Genomic DNA, 23553 nt, shown 5'->3' with positions numbered 1-23553 from the left:
ATTGGATTGGTTGACTATTTTTCTCCAGAGTAGCTCTTAATATCCAATTTTAAATCGGGTTGGGTCCATATGGATGTAGTCGTGCCCCCACTTACGCATATAGATAGAACATAATTGATGCATGGCGTCAATGAGCACTCTATATGGAAGAGAACTGTGAATCTCAAGGACTATCCGATGGTTTAAACCAACAAGCCACACCACTCATTTTTTAAACTCTCGGTGGTGTTTCGACTTTTCGAGAGCTTCTATTATCACACAACCTTTAGCTAATGCTACTCCAAGATGTATGTTAATTCTTTGATGATTTGCTTGTGGATTGGGGTTAGTAAAAATTGGTGTGACAATAGAATCTCTTGCCTTTTATAGGATCCAATCCAACCCTCACTAGATGTTGGAATTTTTAAGCTTCATTACCGATGGACATGGAAGGGAGAGATGCTGTTAATGGACGAGGTTTGGATTGGTAGCTAATTGGTACAAATCTGATGAGAAATTTGTTAGATCTATACCCAATTGGATATGTCATTTAATTAAGTTAATTTGATATGATGTAACATTTGTTGTTTGGGATCAATTTGTTTTGATTCGAAAAATCAATATTTTCAAATTAGTCCTAATCAATTCATTTTGATTAAATAAAAATAGAAGGTACATAACATACATTACATATCTTAATACAAATATTAAAGATGTAGATACATAATTTATTTTGTATATTACAAACACATTGTTATATTGGAAGATAGTTTGATCCAAAACAATTCGATATATCAAATCAAATTCTTATTGAGTCAAATCCTTAACAAAACCGAATCCTTAATTTTTCAATCACATATAATTGGAACTATGTAAAAATACTTCATTTTTCATTCTATTCAATACCTAGACCCCTAATTCTCTAATAAAGAAAATTATTTATTTATTTATTTTTCCTTAATCTAGCAACAACATATTATTTGATTCTCATTTTCAACTATTTCTTGGTCTTGGGACCTTTCTTCATGACCATTGTTCCATGTCATTACTTACATGTTTTCAATAAGTTTTCATGGACATTATTTCATTTCATTTCTATTTTTCAAATATAAAGTTTACAGAGCAATTTCGTTCATTTCTTGATGTTGGTGTGGTTCATGTTTATGAATATGTGACTTTTTATCTTATATCTTAGGTATTAGGAGTGAAAAATCTCTCATCTGAACCTAAGAGATGGTAAAGTTATATTTTAAAATGAAAACAAATTATTTCAAATCATCCATCAAGCCCTTGGAGAATCCTCCAAATATCGAGGGATCAACAATCAAGAGGTTTTTTTACTAGAGGTAGAAGAAGAAGAATTGTGATCATTTTAGAGTAATCTTGCAAAAAAGACCAAGTTCAAAGGTGTTACAGAGCCTGATGGTACTGATTAACAAGGAGGTACTGTAGACCAAGCTATACGTTCATGCCGATTGAGCTCGTTGCGGGCTATGAGGGTGCCAGTAATCCCCTTTTAGGAGGGGTCCGGGGGCAAAACTCCAAAAAGAAAATTTCCAAGGTTATTTTAATAATTTCATTAATATTATGTAAGCTAAGTTTCCTGGGGTATTTATATTTCTCATTTTTTTTGAAATAGTATAATTTGTAATTGAGAGTTTTCTTTTCATAGTGGAATCGGTGTGATTCATGGACATACCTCAATCTTGAGGGAACCACGTTAAAATCAATGTTTTATTTCGATTGTTCTTGTTTTCCCAACAAAATGTTATGTTAACACCATTGAATATATTTTGATTGCACAATGATCTAACCTTTTTCAAGGCTTGATTTTCTTTTATTTTATCGAACAACTTGAACCATTGTATATACAACAAAAACAAGCTTGATTTTGAAAGGCAAGAAACAATTCATCTTTTGTAAAACAAAACGAGTAGGTAAAACTGTTCACAAAACAGGTAGGTAAAACTTAAAAAGAAACTCTTTTTACAATTGCATTAAAAATAATCGTACATAATTTATGAAAAAAAAAATCAAGTTTCTGATTTTTTTTTCCTTCTAATTTCTTCACTTTCCACTTCACATTCAATCAAATGTCTTGTGAGTAATGTAGCTATGGTTGGATTCTTGATGCCAACACAAGCTCTTCTGAGGTATAGACGCATGCGATTCTTATAGTTTTGTTAATACACTGAACTTTATTTTTTTAATTGGTTAATACATCAAATCTGAGCATAAAATAATTGTGCATCCTTTTTCTTTTTAAACTTGTCCCTATTATATATCATGAGCTATATATCACAAATATTTTGGAATAAAGCTTTGAGGAAGACAACAATGATGATCTAACCTCATTGAATAAATGCTTGATTTGACATTTAAAGAGAGGGATTTGTTAATTTCATAGTGTACTGGATCCTGTTAAGAAACTATATCATTTAGAGTGAGTATTGTGTTCACTTTATTTTTTTTGGCTTATCGTGGGTATCCTCACCCTTCGGGTGAGACAAATCTCACGGTCACCCGCACCGCCCCCTTGGAAAGTCCTACGTGGTCAACCTGACCCCAGAGGGTGGCCCCAAGGAAGATATAGTTTCGTGGGGTTTCAAACACTTGACCTAACCTCCGAGCTTATCAAGGCTTGGCTTGCTTTGCCACTAGGCCAACCCTTGGGGTTGTGTTCACTTTGTTATTCATTGATAATTGCATGTAACTAAGTGGGCCCTTTTCATATCCAATATTTTATAGACAGACCAAACTTGTTCCAAGATGCACCTTATCAAGAAAGTTGGTAGATTACATCTAGAGATTTGCCTTACTGTTTATAGTGAGAGTGGTTATGTCTCATGTCCAAAGCTTCTTTTGGGAAGGTTTCCATATGTTATAACCTATGCAAATGCATAATCATTTCTCATCCCAATAAAAAGTTAATTTCACCCATCAAAGGAGAAAATGTTTGTAATTTTTTTTTTTCTTCAAAACACCAGTTATGTGGTTTGGACTGTTTAAAGTTTCCTAAATGAGATTCTGTTGGGCCCACAAGGGTTACTTGTTCTGCTCTCTTAACAAGTTTAGCTGTAGAATTATAGATTTTGCTCCTTTCCCCCTCCCTTTTGTTCCTAAAGAAAAGAGTGTTTAGTGGGGCCTCTTATGTTAAGAGAAACTGTTAGAGAAATAGTTATGTTGTAAACTTTGAAGGTACATTGAGAACCACTGAATCATATTTAGGATTAAATCAAGTGGTTAGGGTGGTTAGTCATTTATGTAACTACTTGTAGTTACTATTTATCAAGTATCTATAGAAGACCGATGTGATTCGGTTAATATCTTTTCAAACTCCATTATTGTCTTTAGTATTTCAACTATATTGTAGATACAAATTGTTTTTACATTTTTGTCAACGGCGTGTTTGATGAAAGATAAAGAAATCACTTGTTTCAGTTTGATTGCACTTGAGAAATTGGATTTAGATGGAAATTTGATTCTTATTTGATTACAGATTTGTCACTTTTATAATTTATGAACTCGTGAGCTTGTCACTTTTAACATTTACGAAATTGTAGATAAAATATCAATAATTTTGCCATACCAACAAATTCGTTGATTATAAAAGTGATGAATCTATTGGAAAAATATATTTTGAGAATTAAAATAAATATTATACCGAGAAAAATCCCTTTTCAATTTTTAATTTGCGTGTGGTAAATAAAAATTAGGGTGCCAATAGCAGTTCTGTCTTAAATTTTTTTAAAAGTTTGTTCTCTAAGTCCTTCTTGTGTGGTGTGAGATCTTGTTTCTTACTAAGTTAGTAAGGCTAGCTTACTCTTTTGGGAATATGCTCTCACGGAAGAGAACACGTCCACGTGTTCCCTCGTACTTGGTCCACGAGAAGAAAGCTCGCAGAGTCCTTTTTTCTGATCGGCAAAGCTCATAGACGCAGAGTTCTCTTCATATCCGATGCCCTAGAGAGAGAGAGAGAGAGTAGTGGAGGACCTCCAATTTTGATTTGAAATGGGAGATCTGCACGAACACTTGAACATTTTCTTTGGATCTATCATTTAGGATCTCGATATCCAAGTGGCACTGGTGGTTCTCTCAGTCTCATATATTCGAGAGAGAGAGAGAGAGAGAGAGAGAGAGAGAGTTGTTTTGGTGTTTGAATCAGATGGAAGGTCGTTTCTGGGTTGCTTTTTTGGTGGCACTTTCGTGTCTCGTTAGGGTTCTCAACGCCAGCGCTGGAGACGCTGATCCACTCTACAAGTAAGCTCGCTCTCTCTCTCGCTTTCTTTTCTTCTTTCTTGATCGTTTGGTTTTCTGTTACAATCCCAACTTGATAAACTTTATCGTTTGGTTTTATGTAGTTGTAATCTTTGTTGATTGAGAAATTGTGTTAGAAAGATAGAGAGAGAAAGAAAGATCTTTGGGTTCTAACTAAATTAAATTGGAACAAAATGGCAAACTGGATTCATATTTATTGAGAAAATTGAAGCATTGGAACCCGAATTTCTAAATAAACAATCAGGGACAAAGCATAAATTTAGTTGTGCAGGAAATATATAACAATCATCTTCAACTTTGAGAGGATTCCTAACACATAAAATCAATCTAACAACTCCCTTGATAACATGTTTGCTATTATGCTGGGGTTGACTTTAAATATGGGTTTTGCAAAGACAAAACAATGGATTCGTTTGGGGATACATTGATTTTGATTTGATTTGGTTTCCCTCTTTGACTACTTGGATACTTAATGCTATTTGGTCGAGAAGGCTGTTGGATATAGATTGCCTAATTTGATAACTTAAATGTTCAGCTATGAAGCAATTGGTACTGAAAACCAATTACATCTTCTACAGTCAATTTAAGGCGTGGGCTATAGTCTCCTTATTTTCAATTTTCATAGACTTAGTTTATTTATTTATTTTTTCCTTAACAAAAAAGATTTTGTAAGAAGAGAATATATAAGGAGAGAGATTACAGTCCGATTATGATTGTAATGTTGACAATAAATTTTCTCTATAAGATGTCTTTGAGAATGATTGCATTCATTTATTGAGTAGATCCAACTTAGGTAGGTAGTTATTATATAATATTGTAGTGGATAAAATGCCACAGAATTGACGCAAGACGGTGAGGTTTGGTTTAAAAGTATGGGCTATAATAGGGTTACCCTAAAGGTTTAGGCGAAATCCAAAAGGATTTGGGTTTTGGGGTTTAATTTTAACGTTCTGTAATTACAATTATGAATTTAAGACAATTAAGAAATCAAGAATTCATGATTTCTTGATAATCAAGAGAACAAAGTTTTATGGGCTGGTTTCTTGATGGGGTTGGGGGAATCTTGATGGGCTCAAAACAGAAAAAAAGAAAAAAAAAGAAAAAAAGAAAAAGAATAAGGTCAAAAGAACAGAATGATAAATTTACCTTGGAATCATCCAAATGATTTTTACGTCAACAATAAGTTGAATGCACCAACATTCAAACAAGAAACCAGAAAATTTTGTAAATTTTCCAAATGCTTCTCTAAATCAATATAAAGATATGTTTAAATACGAAAACAAAACCCTAAGCTATCCTTAACTTAGATATAAATTACAAAAGTAATCTAATTTCCATAACTTTATCTCTCCTAAAATTTCAAACCTTAATAAAAATACATACTAAATTTATCAAAGTACCATCCCTAAACATCTATAATAAGATCATGAGCTAAAAAAAATATGAGATAAGTTCAAGAACATCAACATGAATCCAAAAGAAAAGTCAAACTCTACTCTTCATGCTTTGATGCCCCCATCAATTCTCCCCGATTGAGAAAATTTCATCATTGGCTAAATAAAATGGATGGAATACCCCAGCAAATCAAGTCCTTATACTCTACATGTAATCTTGTCCTGGCTTGCTTCTCAATCAATGTATCCTCCTAGTTCCAATAGATAACATCAAACAAAATAAATAATTGTTGGGCTCTTATTTTCTGTTAATAACCAAAGTTGACACTTTAAAATGCTCTATATATAGCGTAATTCATTGGCTTATCTAACATATTATCTACCTTTTCTTTTCCATAGGATAAAGGTTGTGTAAGCGATAAAGGATGTAGTGGTTGAACAATTTCCTTTGCCAATTATTCAGATTCTCCAGACATAGATTTGTCTTCAAGAACCAATAATGATGCCTCACACTTGTCAATAAACTCTTTTTAAACTCTAGCTCAGATTTCTTCATCAATTTCCTCATTACTCACCTTGAGTTTAGGCTCATGACTTTGATCCCATATATTTCATTGTCCCAGTCAAGCAATTCAATTTATAGTGTCCAAGACGATTGCACTTGCAGTTGCTTGAGCACTTCATCATGTTGTTTACTTAATTGTCTGCCCTCTTCGTTTTCATTTATAATACAATCATGGACATAGCGAAAGTATGCTCTATGGTGATGTGTTTAACAACATAGTTGTTATATGAGAATATACCAATTTGTTTATTCGTGTTGCCTAAATGTCCCACCCCAAAATCTCAACACAAATCTCGAGGATTCATCAGTTAGAATCTCGAGGTATGAGATAAACACACACACACACACAATCTGATAGAACAATCATAGACAATAATACTTATGAAATGAAATATGCACAACGAAAATGAATATTTGATAAACTAATAGAAATCAGAGCAAAACGAAAATTAATCATCGTCAATTAATTACATCAAATCAATAATTTATAAACATACCACGTGATAACAATCTCCCAAATGCAACTTTTCAAAATACATCAAGTCCCACAGTATGAATTAGAACACAATCATTAAACTGCTAAGGTAATCTTCAAGCTGATGGAGGTTGTAAATCCTCAACATACTTTTTAAAGGGGACCTCCTCGAGCGATTCCTCATGTGTGAGCTCCTCAACAAGTGAATACTCTGAAATGTAGGATAAGGTAAGTAATAGGGGAATGCTCAGCAAGATGAATGTTGTTCTAACAGCGAGTCATACATGCACGAGTAATCAACTGAACAATTAAATAATGTAGGTTTTTATAATGTAACATGCGATAAATGTCTAAGCATAATCAGTAAACAATTGACATAAACTTGAATTAATCATTTTTGACATTTAAGATAATTTATACTACCGTTAAATTGTAAATCATCTATTAACATTACAAAAGAAAGGAAAAGTACATAATACAAACACGGCGGTGTAGTAGATAAGAGAGTAGAGGAATAAGCTTGTATAACCGCCTTGACTATGACAATCCGATATTCCAGACTTCAAATCCGATGTGTAATCCCATTGTTATAATCTGATTTTGTGGCCTATCTAGCATACCATGATTTGGGTGATCATTTATCTAGCTTAGGCCGGCCTTTGACTAAGAACCCAATACTGAGTTCAACTAACGGTGAGGTCGACCGTTTGACAACTACAGACTAAAAGTGATCACTAACTAGTCCAGGAGATCCTTTGCGTCGAAGCCTATTAAAAGGCAATGCATGTGAACCCTGACGACCTCTACACTACAGAAATCGTCTTTACACAAAGTTTCCTAGGAAAGAAGTAGGAAAATTTTTTCGGATCTCACAATTTGTAATATGCTCTAAGGTATCCCATACTACCGAAGAGCATACGACATCTAGTGTTATCTTAGATTGATCGGTCGTTTCCAAATATACAGTAACGTGTCACTCTTTTTAGGTTTTCTATGACCCTTTTCTGGTAAACAAAAACAGTTTATTTTGTATATAATATATCGTTTATTCTATTGAAAATACAAGCAAGATTCGGTAGTGCTCTCCAATGACATCTATCTATTACTCCATCCATCCATCTATCATATCTCACGTGATCGTGGGAATGTGAGATATACATCCGTCTATCTATCTATCATGTCTTACATGGCAAGGCCATTGAATAAGAGTAGATTATAACTTCATTCAAAGGAACAATAAAGATATCGGATTTTGAAAAATTAGGCAAAAATGCCATAATTTACATTTTGTTCTTGGACTTTTTACCCCAAAAGGACTCGGTACTATGTAGGTTCGGTTTGCTTCTTATGAATACTTCAAGCATCGCACTCTTGGGCGATGTGGGACTAATCCCCTCACTCCGTATCGTGCTATCTCTTAGAGCGGGTTACTACATTTACCCCTCTGCCAGGCACATACCCACGTGTACACTAGGCGATCTCCCCACCACGCAAGCATCAGGCTTTGATACTGTTTTGTCACGTCCCGACCCACAACAATACCAATATTGTCCCTGAATTAACCGTCTAATGGACTTAGGGTTTTGTTTTTGAAATCAAAAATCAAAAATTGATACGATGAGATTTGGATTTTAAAACCATTCCTAAAGTTTTCAAATGGGGGGTAAAATCTAATTTCATTAAAAAACTTAAAGTAAATGGAAAGTAAAAAATTAAAGAAGACATTTACTTTAATGTTTTTTATGAAAATTAAGGTTGGAAAATTAGATATAAACTGCGGGTAAAATAAAACAAAAAAAAAAAGATTTCAATTCTGAACAAAATTATTTTTGACGGTGGTGTCGGGATTCGTCACGTTGGCCAATAGTGGCGTCGGCAGCAAGCAGAAGACTCGAAATTTTTTTCACCGTAAACAATCCAAAATCGATACAAAAGTTATCGATTTGTTTCTAAAACATTACACAATTTATAAAAGACTTAAATCATATCAAATGAAACAAATCTATCTGATAGAAAATTTATAACTACGATCAAATCAAATAAAAACGTACATGAATTTAGTCAATTTATTGATAATTGAAAAATGAGAATAATATCATAGATCAAGATCATTTTCTATGAAAAATTTCATACAACTCGAAGGTAGAAGGGAATGCATCATACTTCTGACTATTTTCGACGGTTGATTGGAGTTGATGATCGTCTCCGGTCGATCATAGAATTTTCCTTTAGCGAAATGTGAAGTTTCTTGTGTCCACATATAACCCTCGACGAGGTGAATGTTTTTCTTTCTTGCGACAAAACTTGAACCGCTCTCATTTGGCATAGATATAAATTGCAAAGTAAAGAGAATTTAGGATTGGTTCTTGTTGTTTGGAGAAGAAGGAAAATTAGAATTTTTTTTAAGTATTGATATTTATACTTAAGTGGGGATGTAGGCATCATTTCAGAAATTTTTTTTTTTTCCGAATGTCGATTCGGACATTCTTATACTCTATTTTGGATGATTTTTCGATAAGGTGAGATAGGGAGAAAATTTGTTTGATTGATTGATTTAAATTTGTTATTTGTTAAGGAATATAAAATTAAGGGAGCACAGTACCTTTGAAGTAGACATCTTTATCAACTCAAGTTGCTATCTCGTTGGCATTGACTATTTAAGATTTCATAAATTTTTTTTTAGGATCATATATTTTTGTGAAATTTGATTTGTAAAGGAGAAAACTATACTTGTTTATATTTCGATTGAAGATCTTTGATTTATCAAAGAAATCTATGAACTCAGTTAAGGAAGTGAAATTGAGAGTTTAAATTTAATGATTCAATTAGAATCAGTATAATGATTCTGAACTTTCCATGGTATAGGACTACAGTTAATTTATTAAAAAGATTGATGAGGCATTTTGATTGAACTAAAGATTAATATCGATTTGAACAATCTAATTGGGAAGAATTGAAATTATTGAAATCGTATCGACGAACTTGCGAAAGTTGGAAAATATACAATGTTAGAGTAAAATGGTTGTTTACACGAACCAATAATTCTAATTTAAGGATGTACTTGTAGAATGGGGAAATATTTATCTTTGATTTGAGTTTACTAGAAAAAATGTGTGATATAAGATTTATGTTCTTTAGTAAGAGTTTAATTCATAATGTTTATGATATAAGTTTTGAGAAATATCACGATAAGTAGAATGTGGAATGAGAGGTAGGAATGTTGAAATTTGATTTGGATATCAAACGTAAGGACTATTTGAAGATAGAATACGTTCATAAATTTCGAGGACAAAATTCTTTTTAAGAGGGGAGGATGTAATGGCCTAAAATTTTAACACGTATCTCGAGACTAAATTGTAAGTTTTAATTTTGTAAATTTTGAGTTTATTTTAATGACTTAAAAGTTTGGATTTTGATTTATTAATATTTGTGGAAATCCATCATCGCTAATAGATTCAAAAGGATTGAGTAACATACTTTAGCCTGTAGGCACGTCTTAATGAGAAGTCTATTGAAAAAGTTGTCAAATCCTTGAGTTCCGTGTCAACTTTTATCTAATAGGTAAAAAGTTAACTTAGAGACATAGTTTGAGAAATCCAATCGCACTGTTAGTTTCATATCGAAAAATCACCCAAAATAAAGTATAAGAATGTTTGAATCGGCATTCGAGAAAAATAATTCTTGTAATGACGCCTACGTCCCCGCTTAAGTATAAATATCGATACTTTAGAAAATTTAATTTTCCTTCTTTTCCAAATAACAAGAACCAACTCCAAATTCTCTTCACCTTGCAATTTAGATTTATGCTAAACAAGAGCGATCCGAGTTTTGTTGCAAAATGAAAGACGTTCACCTCGTCGAGCGCTACTCGTGGATGTAAGGAACTTCGTATTTCGCCTGAGAAAAATTCTATGATCGGTCGGAGGCGATCATCAGCTCCGATCAACCGTCGAAAACAATCCGAAGTAGGATGCCTTCCCTACTACCCTCGAGTTATACGAAAATTTTAATAGAAAATGATATTGATATATGATATTATTCTCATTTTCCAATTATCAATAAATTTATGTACGTTTGATTTGATTTAATCGTTCGGGTAAATTTGTTTCATTTGATGTGATTTAAGTTTTTTTATAAATTGTGTAATGTTTTAGAAACAAATTGATAGTTTTTGTATCGATTTTAGATTGTTTTTTTGATAAAAAAATAAAAAATGAAGAAAATTTTTCGAGTCTTCCGCTTGCTGCCGACGCAGTCATTGGCCACCGTGCAGAATCACGGTATCACCGTTGGAAACAATTTTGTTCAGAAGTGAAATCTTGTTTTTGTTTTGTTTTTCCCTGCAATTTATATGTAATTTTTCAACCTTAATTTTCATTAAAATTTTTTTAGTAAATTTCCTCCTTAATTTTTACTTTTCATTTACTTTGAGTTCTTTAATGACATTAAGGTTTTACCTCCCATTTAGTAATTTTGGGAATAGTTTTAATATTCAAATCTCATTATATCAAAATTTGATTTTTGGTTTCAAGAACAAAACCTTAAGTCCATGGGGCGGTTAATTCAGGGACAATATTGGTACTGTTGTGGGCCGGGGCGTGACAAAATGGTATCAGAGTCTGATGTTTGCGTGTTGGGGGGATCGCCTCGTGCACATGTGGGCGTGTGCCTTGCAAGGGGGGGGGGGGTAAACGTAGTAATCCACTCCTGGAGGTAGCACGACACGGGGTGAGAGGTTTAGTCCCACATCAGCCAGGAGTGCGATACTTGAAGTATTCATAAGGAGCAAATCAAACTTACATAGTACCTAGGCCTTTTGAGGTAAAAAAAGCCCAAGAACAAAACCCTCGGCCTATGGGGTGGTTAATTTAAGGACAATATTGGTATTGTTGTGGGCCGGGGCGTGACACTGAACCTAGTCTATTTTACCACTTTGAAGATGGATGGTGAGGGAAGAAGACAAAATATGTGGTAGCAAATCTGATTTGGAAGTGGCTTAAGATTAATGGCTAAGGAAAAATGGATTTCAAGAAAATGTTTTAGACCTAGAAGGTCTTGTTGGCTATTGTGAAAGGTTTACACAATCCCAATGGATATATGTTGAAAGGTAAAATGCAATTTTGTTTTTGTACTTACAATAATTTTCATTAGGATCCTGTAATTAGGTTTAGAGATATTAAATAGGGTTAGGTTTGATGGAGGGATGACTTGAGGATTGTTGATTGGGAGTAAAGGTTAAGAGAAAACGGAAAGGATTAAAGGTTGAGGGTAAGGGGTTTCAAGAATTCAAGTGTTCTTAAATTCAAGAACAGGGAAATTAAAAGAAAATCAAGAAAATAAAAATAAGATTAGAAAAGAAAGAGAAGAGATAGAAAGATAGAACCTTGGAATCACACCAAGAATAATAGAGAGCTCACACCAAGAAACTCCATTGAAATAAATTAATTCTTTATTCCACAAACTCTTTACGTAAATAAATCCTAATACAATTTATATGTAAAGAAAACCTACTTAAGAATCCTAAGAAAATTAAACTACTAAATTAGGAATCTGATCCTAAAGCCCTAACCAGATTAGGCCACTAAAATAAAAACCAAATCAAACATGGATTTGATCTCCACGTAAATAAAACGTCTTAGTTTACTACTACCCCTACACTAATAAGAATTAGTCATAGACCCCTATAATTCTCATAATTGTGAATAGATCCAGGACTGCAAATACTCTTAACAATAAAGTTTCTGGCTGAAAATAAAATCCAAAAAGAAAATTTACTCTTCAAGCTTTGATGTCCCCATCAATTTTTTGTTGTTGTTTATGTTGTGATACTTGTCGACTTATTCATTATTTTTTATCTTATATATTATTATGATATATTTGGGATTGTAACAAATTTGAGAGAGGTTTCGGATGTGCATTTTGTGCTAATCATGCACTTACCTTTCCTTCTAAAGATGAAACTAATTTTATTTTACATGTTGGCTATTTTGAGTGTTTGCTTTCTATTTTCTATGATTTAGGGGCATCCAAGAGATTACAAAAATTACTTTAAAAAAGGAGATTACATATACTCTCTCTCTCTCTTTTTAAAACTACAACTGATCATCAAAAAGTTTTTATTGCAAGTCACGTATTTTTGTCCACGAAGGGAGAACAGTGAAGCCATTACTGATTTCCTATTTTGTCCAATTTACTGTGAATTATGGATGACTTTCCATAATTAATATGGTGATTTCATGGCTTGGGGAAGGGTAACATGGACCAAATGTTAGCTCTAGGACCAGAGATTTTCTATACCATATTCATTCCAACCAATCAAGACAAAACACGTAAATTTTGTAATTTTAAATCTTCATAGATGTATTGTTTTCTAGATAATGGCATGTCCTTGTCCGTGGTCTTCTCTACTAGACCAACCCTTATGTATTGAAAATGATGCCATACCATTGATCTGAGTCTCTTGAAGACTTTTTGTTTTCTAGATAATGGCATGTCCTTGACCTTGGTCTTCTCCACTAGACGACTAGCCCCTTAATGTTTTGGTAAATAATTAGACACCCATATGTATTCAAATTGATGACAAACTCCTTGCCCTGGGTTACTACTTGAAGTCCTCTTTATTTTCAAACTAATGCAATGCTATTGACCTTGGTCATCTCTACAAGACCTACCCCTCAATGTTTTGGTGAATATTTGAGCCACCCATGGGTCTTTAAAATGATAACATTTTCCTTGATTTGAGTCTTCTATGAAGGGCTTTACTTCAAAGAGGTAAATGTTTGAGATAGCTATGTTTTTTCAAACTGATGGTATACCTTGACCTCGGTCTCCTTTATAAAACTTTTGTAGGATGACTTAAATGCCCTCTTCAACTCAAAAATCAATCTTTTCCAGTATAAAATGAGTAAGACTAAAATGTTAATATTTTGACTTATAAAAAAATGTGAATATTTTGACTTAGCAAAAAAAATGTGAATATTTTGAAGAAATATCTCCAATATTCACTAAAGTTGAAGGGAAATGAATAAATGACCGAAAAAATGAATATGTACATTAAATCATGTACATGTTAATTTAAATTACTAGTGGGATGTGATTGTGCATTATTTTTCATAAGATTGTTGACTTGGCACACCGTGCCTTGTCCACGTGATATTGGATGGGAGCATGCATAACAAGTTCTTAGAAAATGCCTTTGGTAGAAATGTAAATGGTGCGGCTTTGAAGGAAAGAGTGGTGGGGTTACGAGGCTCAACATAACACCTTGCTAGAGTATGTAGTGATGTTAAAGATTGCCCAAAGTGTCCTTTTGATATTTCTCGGGTTGTGAGAGACAATTTAGAAGAACTTGTAATCACAAAAGAAAAATGTCATGCTAGACGAATTGAGTTCGATAAGATGTTGATGGAGAGGCTAGGCAAGCAACAAATCCTTGTTGATGATGATAGTGATGACGATCTGGACAATTCAGGATTCGCACCCAATTTACTACATAAGCGATAGATGAAAGGCACCATGCTACAAGATCCGCACCCGATCTTACCCACCGTTTATTTCATGGCCTCTAAGCCAATTTTTAATAATAAACTATGTGGTCTTGCAAAGAAGACCAATGTCACCAACATAATGTCATCAATTTGACATTATATAGAGGTCTTCAATAGGAGAGAAAGAACAGGTCTTCAAGAGGAGTCCAAGGTCATGGGATATGTTAATAAAACATGAGAGGAGTCAATATTATCAATAAAAGGAATGAGAATGTTTATAAAAATAAAAATTCCATTTAAAGGGTTTCATATGAACCCATCTCTTTATTGTGAAGTTTTTCTAGAGACTCGAAGCTCGAATGCTCAATTCCCTCTCTGCAAAATGGAGGAAAAAGGGTGTGATAGGAGAAAAAAAAATGCTTGCGATGAAACCCCTTAGCAAATCCAAGCCTTCTCGTCTCCAATCCAACTCCGGCAGGTACACACGTGGTAAACCCTAATCTCTTCTCTCAGTGTGTGTGAGAGAAAATTGAATGGATTGGAGAGTATGACTCTCCCCTATTTATAATAATCATTTGTGTTACATTGTTAGAACTTGTGGTTTTGTAAAAAGGAAAGCTATGGCTGTGCGAATATCTGTTTTTTACAAAGATTCTAAGTAGCGAATCTCTATTTTTATAGAGTTTTAAGTTGCTTTCGGATTGTGATTTTTTACTGGGATTTTGTTGTGCGAATCTTTATTTTTGTTGCACAGAGTTGTGATTTTTATTTGGGTTCTCGTTTGTATCGGCCGAAACATTTTGATACAAATTGAAACATTGACTGAACTATAAATTCTTGCATGTTTCGTCTCGGCTAGCTGAAATTCCAAAATGTTCCATACGAAACGAGACAATTTTAAACCATGGTTACAGTGTTAGGACCCGTGATTTTGTAGAAGGGAGAGTTATGGTTGTGAGAATCTCTATTTTTAAAGAAAGTGTAAATTGCTTTTGGATTATGATTTTTTACAAAGATTCTATCGTGAAAATGTCTTTTTTTTTGTTCCTTAGGTTGTGATTTTTTTAAAAAAAATTTATTTGGGTTCTTAGTTTGTATCGATTTGTTTCAGATGTGAAACATTTCGATGCAAATCGAAACATTGACTGGATGATAAATTTTTGCATGTTTTGTCTCGGCAAAGCTGAAATTCTGAAACATTTCGTACGAAACAAGACATTTTTTTTTAACAAGTAAAACGAGACAAATTTTTAAACCATGATCCTCGATAACATGGTGAAGATTTCGTGGGAAAATTCAGTCTTGAGCTTGTTAGAAAAGTTTTCGTAATCATTTTTTGCATTCATATCCAAAAATAAAATGTAATTTTATTTATTTATTTGTTTATTTCTTGTTTTCTTTCAAGAACCTCTCCATGAAGTTCTGGTGTGTTGAGTGTTGTGTTATCCACCTCCGATCCCAGGTGTCGTGCTCACATATCGTGCCCCAGTTCGACCCATGATCCTCTTATATTCATAGTTGCACCTTCCCCATCAGATCCGTCTTTTGGGATAATGGTTGTCAAAATGATGATGTCTACTCACTGTCCAAAACTGCTTGTTAAAACTTTCAACTCTTCTTTTTTAGTCAATTTTTTTTCTAATAATATAATCCCCTTCCATTGACATGAAAAAGGCTTCTCAATTTATTTATAGTTATGCCATCTATGAAGCAAAGAATGTATATAGTGTACATCTTGTTGCAATACTATCCCATCAACGCATAAAATTGCGCAATTTGTTTGAATGACTCCTTTTTATTACGATTAGATGGCGTATTTTATTAGCTATCCAAGAAACTCACAAGATTGCACAATTTGGACATAATTTGACCTAATTGATAGTGTACAGGTCCATGGTGGGATTACCTCCCGCGCCATCTCATTGTTGCTTCTATTTTTAAACTCTAATATATAATTAATTCAAGTTTAGTTCCTTAACTGTGCCTAGAGTGTTGTGAGTTGTGACTTCATTCCATTTTGTTCACAGTGGTAATTGTTCTCTTTTGATTCAGTTTTCTACTCTACAAACTCTAATCCATCATTAGCCTAGTCTTCACCAATTTTTTTTAGCTAACAATCAACCATTTTAACCCACCTTTCATTATCTAGCCTGGTGGTAGCCCTTAACTCTATTGTGATACCTCATTCAACCAGCCTTTAGAACCCCATTACTAATTTCAAGAGCTTTTTAATTTAACTCAACGAGCTCTTGATCCTCAACCTGAATGTAACCCTCACAGTTTGTGAAAATCTTGTAACAAGGTCATTCCTTCTTTATGTAAACTTATATAAGTATTTTTTTTCCTGTTCTGTCTTCTCTTGACAAATGACATAAAGAACCTTTCTCTTTTAAGTTGGGGCACAAATGGTTGTAATAATGAATCCAAAATAATAATTGTGGTTATAATATTTTCGGTTATTGCAATTAATGGAACAGTGATGTAATAGTAGCAAAACCCGTAATATTTTTGAAATATAAATTTCTACAGCAATTGAGACCATCAAAGTGCAAAGAATTCTTCAATTATTATCATCATGTAATCCGATTTTGAAACCGGTTGCCTACCTAATGTGAACTCCGCCTTTATCTAGGCTCGGGTCTGGTAATGTAGTATAGAAGAAACACTACACAAGCGGAGTTAATTCTTCAACTGTAGAAACACTATAATTTTTGTTACCAGCAAGTAATAATACTGATCAAGGATTATGTGGAGATGGCTAGTTGGTGGTCGTTTGACCATTGGGTAGCATAACCTGGTTATATTAGTTGACTCCATGCTCTGGTCACTTTGTATTATTTGGTTTGACTCTGATGACTTTACCTTCGTTAGGTTCCTTATGCTAGTATTTTCTTCTAGTGTTAACCTTTTATTACCAAACTCTTTTGAACGTATAAACTTTCTGTTCTTTCATCTAATTAGCGAAGCATCTGCGATTCGCAAAAGATGCAATTTATTTTGTTTCTATTCTCTTCATAGAAACATACTAGTTTGAAGTTCCTAACTGAGAAATATTCTTCGTAACTAATCTGTCCTATCGTTTTTTTATTTATATATTATGATTTTGATATGGAAGGCTATATCTGCAATGAAATTTTGCTTAGTTAGAAGGGTTATCTTTTATATTAGAGAGCTGCTATTGGGACCTCAACTTTTACTTTTTTTTTTTTTTTTTTGATCGATAAAGATAATTTATTGAAAAAAGAGAACGAGGGGCCCAACTTTTACTTATTACACCCCAATTAAAGATAAAGAAAATAAGCGAATGGTTTAGAATAAGTAAAAGTTGGGGTGGCAATAGAAACTCTCAATTTTTTTCCTAGATTTCTATTTTTTAAGGTTTAGGATTTTATATGAGCCTAATCATAATTGGAAACAACTACTGAAATTGTTTGAATGAGTGTTATAATGTTTTGTAATGTTGAGATTATAATTTGAGCCAAACCTTCTGTAATTTTGAAGAGCGTGTTTTAATCATTAATTGAGGTGTCTTAAATAATTTAAGAAATTGGGGTGTAATAAGTAAAAGTTGGGGTGCCACTAGCAGCTCTCTTATATTATTAGCAGAACTTGCAATTATATTTTGTTATGTTATTTAAGCTAGATGGAAGTTTATGTTTTTGGTGTTTATGAAATATCTTTGGAATGCAGGGTTTGCGTAGATCAATGCGAGAAGACCGGATGTGTTGGGGACAAATGTTTCCAGCACTGTAGATTTTCGTCTGATGGTGTGCCTGTTGATGGTCCATGGTACATGCAGGAACCATTGTACCTACGATGGAAGCAATGGGATTGCCAAAGTGACTGCCGGTACAATTGTATGCTCGAGACAGAGAGAGAAAGAGAGATACTTGGGAATAAGCCTGCCAAGTATCATGGAAAATGGCCCTTCAAGCGTGCCTTTGGAATTCAGGTTTATAATTTTATAACTTTTTAGTGGTTTTTTGAATTTCTTGTTTTCGTACCTTGAGAAAAAAAGGTCACTCTTGTATTCAGGAGCCCGTTTCTGTTGCGTTTTCTGCGCTCAACCTTGCAATGCAATTCCATGGATGGCTATCCTTTTTCATTCTTCTATATTACAAGTTGCCTTTAAGGCCTCAAAATAGAAAGCCATACTATGAATTTACTGGCTTGTGGCATATATATGGGCTCTTAGCAATGAATTCGTGGTTCTGGAGTGCTGTTTTCCACAGTCGGTATGTGTTGATTTTTTATTACAATATTGATAAACTATATAATTTTAGAGAGCTGCTATTGTCACCCCAGCTCTTACTTATTAGATCCTGATTAAAAAGTTAAAAAAAAAGTCAATGGTAGACAATAAGTAAAAGTTGGGGTGCCAATAGAATTTCTCTTTTTTGTTCAGATTTTTATTTGTTAAATTTAGGATTTTATAAGCCTAATCCTAATTGTAAACAAGTGCTGAAGTTGTTTGAATGAATGTGTTATAATGCTTTGTAATTTAAAGTAACAACTTTTTTTGAAAAGTATAATATATTAAGAAAAGGAGGGAAAAAGATTACAAGGAGGCCGAGGAGGCCTCACAAAGAGCTGCAAGCAAAAGAAAACAGAAAAAACATCAATGATTACATAGAGAGTTTAAAGTAATAACTTGAACCAAACTTTTGTAATGTTTGAATGGTGTGCTTTCTCTTTAATTAGGGGGTGAGAAATAATTTAAGAAATTGGAGCGTAATAAGTAAAAGTCGGGGTGTCAATAGCAGCTCTCTATTTTAAGTATATAATGTGCGGATGCAGCTCTCCACTTGTCTACATGGCTAGCCAATGATTTTGAATAATTTTGCAGAGATGTTGATCTGACAGAGAAGTTAGACTACTCTTCAGCTGTGGCATTGCTCGGATACTCCCTCATTCTGGCCATATTACGGACTTTCAATGTGAGGGATGAGGCAGCAAGAGTCATGGTTGTTGCTCCATTTATCGCATTTGTGACTACGCATATCTTATATCTCAACTTCTACAAACTTGATTATGGTACGTCCTGATCACTTTTTACTATTTCTGTTCTGTTATGGCCTGACTGGGTTGGACCAGACCCACTAGCTTCTACGGGTTGAGTTTATCGAAAAACCCGATTTAAAAAAAAAACCAATTGGTCTCCAATTGTTAGTAAGATTTTAATTGTTGGACCCACATAAAGTGTCATGTTGGAAAAATAACACTCCAACCCTCTAAAATTCATGCTGGACCTGATTTAAAACGAAGAAAATAAAAATATTAATTTTCTTTTTTTGCTTGATCCATGCTTAAAAAATGGACGACCACTGAACTCTTAAATTTCAAATTCAATTCAAATGGTGAAAAATTATCTTTTTAATTCAAATTTAGTAATCTACATCCCTAAGGCATCAGATATATTTTTGAAGTTGAAGAAACCTGATTTGGGGAAGAAACAAAAAAAAATATTTAATATTTCATTCTTGGGTTCGACTGGTTTGACCCACCGGTCGGACCAATTTGGACCAAACTGGTTAGTCAGACAGGTCAATGACCAACATAGTTTACAAGTATTTTATCAAGTTCACGAAAAATATCCCAAGAGATCTCTTAGGTGTTTATAGTTATATCCATGTAATGTTATTATTGTCTTGGTAAGTATTCTAATCAATTTTGAAAATTTGGGCAGGGTTGAACATGAAAGTGTGCGTGGTGATGGGCGTCGCTCAGCTTCTACTTTGGGCCATATGGGCAGGTGTCACTCGTCATCCTTCACGGTGGAAGTTGTGGATAGTTGTTGTGGGTGGTGGGCTTGCAATGCTCTTGGAGATCTATGATTTCCCTCCGTACAAAGGATTCGTTGATGCTCATGCTCTTTGGCACGCCACCACAATCCCTCTCACCTATCTGTGGTGGAGTTTCATCAAAGACGATGCCGAGTTCAGGACTTCTACTCTCACTAAAAAGGCGAATTAGGTAATACATGCTCCAACCGTCAACCAATCAGTGGATTGTATCATGTTAACGACACTGTCTGCATGATTTGAACTTATTGTGTTCTCTTCATGCCGACAAATACTTGGCAGGATTAAATTTAGGGTGTTTCTTGGAACTTAGTATTGGTGAACCATTGCAATCTTGAAGGGGCTTGGACTTGTAGCTCAGTTGGTTTGACAAATTTCAAAGCAACTTTGGGGTTGTGAGTTCTAGTGCAGCTTACCCATCAGAAAAAAAGGAAAAAAAGTTGCACTCTTGAAGCAGGATTTTGTATTGATATTCGTTCGTACCCTGGAAGATTATGTTGTCATTCGCCAACTTAAAATTGTACATGGTACTGTAGCAGAGACCTAAGCCTTTTCAAGTTTAATTGAAGTTGTGAAACCCATGTCTCAGTTACTCAAGGGTCTGGAAATATTAAACTTATTTCTTCTGGAACCATGTTAGAGACATCATATTAGGTCGTTCCTCGAAATCTTTTTATGAGTTATAAATACCTTTGTTTGAGATGCTCTCTCCCTCCTGTTATGGTACTTGTCAAGACACTGATGCTTATGTTTCACACTTTTCTATTCATAGTAGTATGAGGTATTAGTAGAAAATTTTCTTCTCTAACATGAAAATCTTCTGTCTTTTCCTTGCCATCCCCCAAAGGAAATATATTTTCTTTTGACTTCCTCTCCTCAACCCATGAAGGGCCCAATTTTTTCATCACTTCGTAACCCAAAAAAAAAAAAAAAACCGTGCTTTTTCCACACCTGTGTCAATGATTATGCTAAAGTTCAAATATGAAGAGGAGGAATTCCAATGGAAGATTGGTTCCACTAGCCTAGGATTCCAATTACTAATAGTAGCAGGAAGGGCTATGGAAGAGGTTTGGTTTGGTGTATTGGAGTGGAAGACAACAGGTTTTTTACTGCCGCGTGTCTTCGAAAAACAGAGAAGCAAGTTAGGGTTAATAGTAGAAAAAAAAAATGTAGAAAGATGTTAGAGAGAGTAGAGAAGAGGAAGAGAATAATGTAATACTCACCTTGGATTCACACCAAAATGGAGGTTGGGTTTCACACCCTCACCTGTCGTTGGAGACTTTTTCAAAGGAAACTTGCACTTTTTTTCTTTTTTCCATTCATGCCTCCACCCTAAAAGACTTTGCAGAATTCTGTATTTATAGAGTTCTAGTGCTTCTAAAATAACAATAGAAACATTTTCCTTACTTAATAAAGGTTTTGAAAATGGAATTTAAAATTAATATTCAACGGGGAAAGATTTTTTTTTCTTCTTTTGAAGTTCGTAGAATTTTGTCGTCCTCTGAAAACCTGAAGCATCGGATTGTGGTTTTGGATGTCACAAGTTGAGCCAAAGGACTCTTAGTGAGGGTGAAATCCTTACTAAATTCTAGTCAGACACATTGAAAAATTATTTTGCTTTAGTACATCACATGACATATCGTTTTAAAAATCGTCCAAGGTCATGCCCATGAGTCATGTCGGTAATGTTTGTGCTTCAACGGGGTTGCCAGAGCACCAAAACTCCCCAATTGTTGAAGGAGTACTTGCAGCACTTACATTCTCTCCAAACTCCAATTACACTGAAAGTGCTAGGTGTGTTGGAGGACCATCTATTCACCTCACCACCATATCTAACTTTCCTCACCATGTTAGAGAGGAAAAAGGCCTTTCTAAGCCACATCCACCATAAAAAGAACTTGAGATGCATAAAACAAGATCTCAAGATTTGTTATGAATCTTGAGGACTTGTTTTACAAATCTCAATGTTTTTTATGACAGTGGATGAGGCTTAGTATACAGTTTTTCCTTCTTCACTAGGTAAGTAAGATTAGTCAATCTCTTCTAATGATGATATACTTTCTAAGATGCAGCAACAAGAGTCTGCTCCTCTTGGTTGTGCGTTCGAAACTGAGTTGCTTCTTGATTTACTGATACATGTGTTGAGTGGGCCGTGCATGTACTCATGGACTAGTCCTGTTGGATATAGCTCGAGCATTGATTGGGCTAAGCTCAATTGTGGTCTAATCCACTATCAACGCGAAACAATGCTAAAAAAAGAAAATAACTTTTTAAAAAGTCATATTTTTTTAGTTTTCTAAAATGAATTCAAACATTATTATTTTACTTTCTAATTTTTAAAAGTAAAAAAAACAAGAAAAAAAAGTGTATCCAAACGGGATCTATTATATTTTTCTCATGATTAAACACCCATGTTTTCTGAATCAAACACCTCCATTTATTGTCGGAAAATCAATTTTATGGATTAAATATGTTTTTAAGCAATCTAATACAATGATTCTCTTCTCAGAAAAACGATTGTTTCACCATGGAGGAGCCTTGAATCTTGATAATGAGGGCAATCAAATGTCCACCGGATGAGAGTGACTCATATGAGGTGGAATCATTGTTGTTCCTCCATTCAATTCTGTCTAGATTCATATTTTTTTTTTTATAGTTTTAAATACTATCTCAATCTGTCTTTTATCTCCTTTGTAATCTTCTTTCTCACTCATTTTGAACCTTAGATTTGATCCATTGTGTGGGTTGTGGTAGTTGCTGTGGTTGAATCGATCCTTATTCTTTTCCTCTAACTGTTCAGTGGCACACTTGTGCACCACAAAGGCTGATGCAGAATAGGGAATCTAAATTATTAGTGGGGGTTATCCCCTACATTTGGAAATAAAAATAAGGAAATATTATTTAAAGGGCCTTGATGAAGGGATTTATTTCTAAATAGTCCCTAAGTTTTGGGCAATAGCTTGATGATCCATTTAGTAAAATTTTTATTTCTTAATGGTCTCTTATTATTGGTGAGCTCACTGCATTTTACTTATTATCGAGTTCACAATTTTTATTGTCAAACTCGCCACTTTTTATTGTCGAGTCACCACCTTTTCATTTATTGTCGAACTTGACAATAAAATATGGTGACTCAACATGGGTAAAACTCACCCATTTTCGATTTTTGAGTTTTTTTGATTAAAATATATAGAAAGATCGACTAAAAACTTGAGATAATTAAAGAATTGTTTAGATTATTTCAACTCAAAAGAACCATTTTTAATCAATTTTCATCTTACAACAAAGAAAAAACCCTAATTTTTTTACATTAGTCTTCAAAATGTTTGAAAAAAACTCTTGATAATGGCTTCTCCTTTCATCTTAAATCCTTTTCGACAAAATGAAGTCTTCGAAACTCGATTGAGATGTCAAAAATCTAATTTTATTTTATTTTATTTATAAAAACGATGAGTTTGAACGATTAGGGGATTCAATTGTGAAAAATGTGGGAAGTGAAGTCTAGAGATTAATTAGAAATAATTTTTTTAATAAATAGACTATTAAGAGAGGTCCTAAAATTTAGGGATTAATT

The 23553-nt window shown here is 33.9% G+C and overlaps 1 protein-coding gene across 1 annotated transcript; it reads left to right on the top strand.

Annotated features, from left to right (window-relative positions):
* The first annotated feature begins 3888 nt into the window (after window positions 1-3888).
* Window positions 3889-20681, top strand: LOC147403829 (uncharacterized). The gene is made up of 6 exons (XM_086439572.1): window positions 3889-4239; window positions 17869-18130; window positions 18214-18413; window positions 19025-19212; window positions 19865-20151; window positions 20262-20681. The coding sequence occupies exons 1-5, from the start codon at window positions 4145-4147 to the stop codon at window positions 20149-20151; spliced, it is 1032 nt and encodes a 343-aa protein (XP_086295698.1). The 5' UTR covers window positions 3889-4144; the 3' UTR covers window positions 20262-20681.
* Window positions 20682-23553: the final 2872 nt, after the last annotated feature.

The sequence above is a fragment of the Akebia trifoliata genome, chromosome 4 (genome assembly GCF_017979445.1).
Source record: "Akebia trifoliata isolate Shusen 1 chromosome 4, ASM1797944v1, whole genome shotgun sequence".
NCBI classification, from domain to species: Eukaryota; Viridiplantae; Streptophyta; class Magnoliopsida; order Ranunculales; family Lardizabalaceae; genus Akebia; species Akebia trifoliata.
This window is presented reverse-complemented; position numbering and strand designations above follow the sequence as displayed.